Source organism: Sinocyclocheilus anshuiensis, unplaced genomic scaffold (assembly GCF_001515605.1).
Source record: "Sinocyclocheilus anshuiensis isolate Anshui unplaced genomic scaffold, SAMN03320099.WGS_v1.1 scaffold524, whole genome shotgun sequence".
Lineage (NCBI taxonomy): Eukaryota > Metazoa > Chordata > Actinopteri > Cypriniformes > Cyprinidae > Sinocyclocheilus > Sinocyclocheilus anshuiensis.
In genome coordinates, this window is record NW_015555703.1 from 1,204,641 (window position 1) to 1,210,409 (window position 5,769).

Here is a 5,769-nt window from a genome sequence, read left to right on the forward strand (position 1 = left end):
TGCTGCACCCATGGTACGGCAGCAAAGTTCCTTGATAATTACGCCGGAATGCGAGTATAGTTCCTAGCCATATCAGCCTAGAAAATCGCAACTTTTCATTTTCCTTAGTACACAATGTAACTACAGAAGAGTCAAGTTTTAAATAGGAAAAATATAGAAACTCTTTGGTCATTTTTGAGCGAGATGCTAACAGTCTAATCATATTCAATGATCTATGCTAAGCTACAGCTAAAAGTGCTACCGCCACACCCAGAGATCAGCTGAATGGATTCGAAAACGGTAAAACTCAACTGTTTAACTCTAGGGGAGTTGGAAAATGAGCCTATTTTCAAAAATAGTGGAGTGTTCCTTTAACAGTTCACCAAAATTATAAAAAAAAAAAAAGATCAATCAAGAATAGAGAATTATTGAAAATGTTCAAATCAGGAATGTCAGAATCATAATCAGAATGTGTAGATCGTGTATTAAAAAATATCAGGCAAAATATAACATACAGGGATGTTCACTAACACAAATTGAAGTTTCCATTGGATTGGCGTTTATCATCTGTAGCATGCGGTGTGAAGTATTTCACTCAGTTCTCTGATCATTACGATTCAATTTCAGTGAGTGAAGAACAAATTTATACTCATGTGCTTTATGTATTACGTGCGTTTTCGTCTCTGACAGACAGCATGTTTTCTCCCTCTTCTCGGAAAGCTATGATGCATTCAAAACATCCGGTAGAGAGGGAGTTTCAGGTAATGCGTGTACTAGCTGGACCCCTGCTTCTCGTAAATACTACCGTGTGTGCACATTATTTTTTGACAGACATCGATATCATAATATTCAAATGATGTGGATTTGAAAATAGCATAATTGTACGGTAATAATTATTTATTTCTTAGCTGGCAAGTTTTCAGTGATTGATGCCCATGAGTGTGTTATGTTAATGTTTTTAGTTCTAATATTCCAGTCAACAGCCAGCCTAAGTTTTTGACGGACGTGATATGAGGGGTGAACTATGTTTGATTTTTGGGTAATTATAAAACATGCTGGAGACATGCAAAGTGCTTTTTGCGTAGTTTCTTATATTTATTTTATGGTTTAAATTACATGTTACTCAGAGACTGACATGTCTGGCTTGTCAAAAATGCTCACAATTTTTATTTAAATTTTTACCCAGAAAGGAGTGGTTTGATGTACTAAGTTGTTTTTTTTGTCTCTTATAACCAAAATATTTCATTTAAACGCATGCAGATCCTGTTGTAAATAATAGAATAAATGTAAATAATGTAAAAAATCACTTATTAAAAAATGATCATTATTACCCCTTAGCAGATTTTGACACACACACACACACACACAGAGGGAGAATTAACAGTGCAGCAAAAATAAACAACAACAAAAAAAAAAACTTAAAAGACCTTAAATAGGCTTGATTATTTATTTATTACATAATTTTCTTTTTTTTTGTGACCCAGATATTTCATCGTATCATTCATCCAGTGGGTTTTAAGTACAAGGTATCAAAACGTGACGTTGTTTTGAGGCATTTGATCGGATGGTTCCGACACGTTTGCTTTGCTCTGGTAGGGACGGCACCCCTGGTGGTCAGATGGTGACAGAGCAGTTCCAGGTGGACTGGACCACGGTGCTGGTCAGCTCCTTCAACACCATAGTCATGCGTCTGGACGGCCGTGGCAGTGGCTTTCAGGGCACAAACCTCCTCCACCGCATCAGAAAGAAACTGGGGGAGTTTGAGGAGAGAGACCAGCTGGAAGCTCTTAGGTCAGACCATCTATATGAACGACACTAAAACTAAAGCAGCATCAGTGCTGAGAGAACACTTTACTTCACGCTTACATCTCTTCTATGATTCACTGCAGAATTATCTCACAGCTGCCATACATTGACAGCTCAAGAGTTGGAGTTTCTGGAAAGGTGAGTTTGCTTGGTGACTTGGGGAATGAGTGACATGTTTGAGTAGTGTGAGAATAGCTGAGTTGTTTACCTAGTAGTGTGATTTTTTTTATTTTTTTTTCCCAAAAGCTAATTTTTCCAACAAGTAATGAGGTAGCATGACAAAACGCTTTTATATCACATTAGGCCTATGTACAGTATTTTACTTTTATTTATATACTTTTATAATTTGTATTAATATTTTGAATTAGCTTTTAATTTTATATTTTCAGTTTTAATTCATTTTAATTTTAGTTTAATTTTTGGTAATTCTGTGATGTGTTTTCATCATATTTATATTTTAATATTACTATTTAGGTTTAATTTATTTTTATTTAAAGGGGTCATCCGATGCTACATGCACTTTTACAAGTTGTTTGAACTGAAATGTGTTGGCAGTGTGTGTACACAACCACCCTAAAATGATAAAAATCCCCCCAATGTTTTTTTTTTTAATCTACTAAAATCATTCCCCCTTTCTCAAATCAAGCCGTTGTCAGCTTCTTGTCTGTGTGATGTCACACAGACCCAGGCCCCTCCCACGATTGTTGATTGACAGTAGCATTTCAGCACAGACTGGACAGGGCTGCGTTACACTCCGCTTTTAGACATGCACTCGAGAACTTCCCTAAGCACTACCCCTCGGGGGAATCCCCGCTAGGCTTGCCGCGATAGACGGTGTTGACGGTGATACCTGTGTTAAGCCGCAACACCGCTTAAGTCACTTGCCCACCGCGTCACTGACCCCCACCGTCGTTGTGTTGGCAGTGTGTGTACACAACCACCCTAAAATGATAAAAATCCACCCAATGTTTTTTTTTTTTTTAATCTACTAAAATCTTTACCCCCTTCTCAAATCGAGCCGATCTCAGATGCCTGTCTGTGTGACGTCACACAGACAGGCCCCTCCCATGATAGTTTGATTGACAGTACAGTACAGCACAGACTGTACTGGTGTCTTACCTTAGCTCCGCCCTGAGTGAGCTGTCATCAGTCCGCAATTGTTTGCAAATCGCCTTTCCTAATAATGTGCTAATTAGCAAGTTTCACGATGAATGCGGCTAAAGTAAACAGTCTCTCAGAGAGCAGCTCGGAAGAGAGGGGCGGGGTCAGCAGAGCTCATTAACATTTAAAGGAAAATGCTACAAAACGGCTTGCTCTGAAAAGAGCTGCTTTTGACAGGGTAAAAAAGGTGTTTACACTACCATTGAGAATTTTTAACCAAACTATGTTACAGACTTTTCAATAAGACCCTAAAGAATCATATCAACTTGTGGAAAATGGGCATCCTATGACCCCTTTATTTAAGTTTTATTTTATTTTAATTTTTTTTCAGGTTAGTAATTTTAGTGCTTCAACTTTTTTATTTACATTTATATTTTATTTTAGCTATGAATGAACAAAGATAGTTTTAGTTTACTATAATAACCCTGCCCGGAAAGCGATTGTTATTCAATTTTGATGAGTGATTATAAAGACATTTTGTGTATTTGTAATAACATGCACTGATGACTCGTTCAAAATTCAAAAGCAAGAACACATATTAAATCTTAAGAATCAAAAATATTAAAATTAAGAATCAGTTTTGATTTCATGTTGGCTTCAGGAAGTCTGTATTGTTGGATTCATATTAATCTTCTCAAAATTCTCTCTTGATGAAATTGTACCATGTGATGCACGATTGTATCATTCAGCATCATTTATGTTCACTCATCACTAATAACCTGTTTTGTCTGTTCAGGCATATGGAGGATATCTGGCCAGCCGACTATTACGCTCAGATGAAAATCCAAATATGTTTCAATTCAAAATCAAGTGTGGCACCGTCATCTCCCCCATCACTGATTTCTCTTTATACGGTATGATGTCATATCCAGTGTTTGATCACACATGCCTGTCATTCATTTATTAGAATAAAATGAATGGACTCATTTCAGTGTTACTGATGATCATCTGTCCTGCAGCTTCTGCATTTTCTGAACGCTATTTAGGATCACCGCAGTCCAGTAAGAGAGGATACGAGGTAATGCACACAACATAAGATGGTTGAGGGTCAGGTCAAATAATTCTGTTACCAGATTTAACAGGTAGTAACTGATTACATGTAATCTGGATTACGTAATCAGATTCCAAAAATTAAGTACTTGTAATTAGATTACATTTTAAAATGCTCAGTCAGATTACAGTTACTTTTTATGGATTACATGTAGTGCTGGGCGGTATACCGGTTCATACCGAATACCGGTGTTTATTTTTGTTATGATATGAATTTTTAAAATACCGCAATACCGGTGCATGTCGTTAAAACAACGTTCGGAATGCAACACTGTTTGAAAGGGGTCCCTTTTCACTGGTGCACTGTGGTGAGGGAACAGCTGTATGTGTTACTAAGCGTGAAAGTTTGATCATACCGCCCAGCACTAATTACATGATTACAAATTATTCACACAATGGCAGTACATTATTCATAATTGATTTATTCAAATTATTTGATTATTTGATTTTTGTTCATGTGATGCAGGAATTCCCAAACTTTTTGTCAGTCAAACCACTTTGACCTAAATATTTACTGAGATTTAAAGTTAATATTTCAATAATTTAACAACACATTCGCAACTTCTGATGTTGGTTAGTGGTCATGCATTTATTTCTCTTTTTTTAATAACAATAATCCCATTTAAATCTATAAACAAGTCATGTCAAATGTAATCTAAAAGTAATCCAAAAGTAGTCAAAATACATTAGTTTAATCGAGATTACTCATTTTAGGTACTGACTACAAATTTTAACATGTAACCAGTAACAGACTACAATTTGTAAGTAATCTCCCCGGCACTCTCTCTTACATATGGTTTTGGCTTGTATTTTTTCAGATGGCATGCTTAACAGACCACATGGAGCAACTGAGGGACAAAAAACTCATGCTAATTCACCCGACGGCGGACGGTAACCCTTGAATTAAACAAAGCTTCTTGTGCTTAACTTCTTTATTTCTTAAACACATGCTTTTCTTTCATTTGTTTAACTGACACTGTGTAAAATGTCTTTCTGTTCACACAGAGAAAGTCCATTTTCAGCACACGGCCAAATTTATCAACCATCTGATAAATGAGAAAGCTAATTATACATTACAGGTAAGAGCTGATCAGCTGCTATTTAAGCTCTCAGCTATTGACACTTACATTTCTGCATTATGTAACATCTTTTTAGTGGTGTTTGTTGCATCAAGTGTCACAGTTACTGTTACATATACTAAGGGTTTGTGGTTTGGGCAAGACTAATTCATTATTACATTATAACTCGTTCTGTTCCATTTGTGCTGTAGACTTGAATGACACCTCAAATCATGTAACTCAGTGAGGAGAGATGTGATATTTTTACTCACTTCCTCACAACACCTTAGCAACTGCATAGCGACATACTAAAACACTCAGACACTGTAGCAACATGCTAAAAACACTCAGACACCCTAGCAACCACATAGCAACATGCTAAAACACTCAGACACCCTTAGCAACCACATAGCAACATGCTAAAACACTCAGACACCCTAGCAACCACACAGTCAAATGCCAAAAAAAACACTCAAAAATAAGTAATGAATATTGAACTGTTATGTTGATGTATATGACAGATTTCTGAATAAAACAGGATATTCTCTCTCTCTCTCTCTATATACAGTGTTGGGGGTAACGCATTAAAGTAACGTTTAATAAGCAAAAATTACTCTAGACAAACATTTGTAGCGAATCAGCTAATAGGGAAATATGAATAATTAATCATAACTAGTTATAATTAATTATAAATATTTAGATCCGCTGTAGATAT

General features: G+C 36.2%; 1 protein-coding gene across 3 annotated transcripts in view; it reads left to right on the plus strand.

Moving 5' to 3' along the window:
• LOC107671710 (dipeptidyl aminopeptidase-like protein 6) overlaps nt 1-5,769 on the plus strand; it is a 127,069-nt gene that overhangs the window by 119,587 nt on the left and 1,713 nt on the right. For all 3 annotated transcript variants that reach the window (XM_016464645.1, XM_016464646.1, XM_016464647.1), the window contains exons 20-25: nt 1,576-1,770; nt 1,869-1,923; nt 3,683-3,800; nt 3,906-3,964; nt 4,815-4,887; nt 5,002-5,075. In XM_016464645.1, coding sequence (XP_016320131.1) covers nt 1,576-1,770; nt 1,869-1,923; nt 3,683-3,800; nt 3,906-3,964; nt 4,815-4,887; nt 5,002-5,075 — 574 coding nt within the window. The remainder of the gene's footprint in view (nt 1-1,575; nt 1,771-1,868; nt 1,924-3,682; nt 3,801-3,905; nt 3,965-4,814; nt 4,888-5,001; nt 5,076-5,769) is intronic.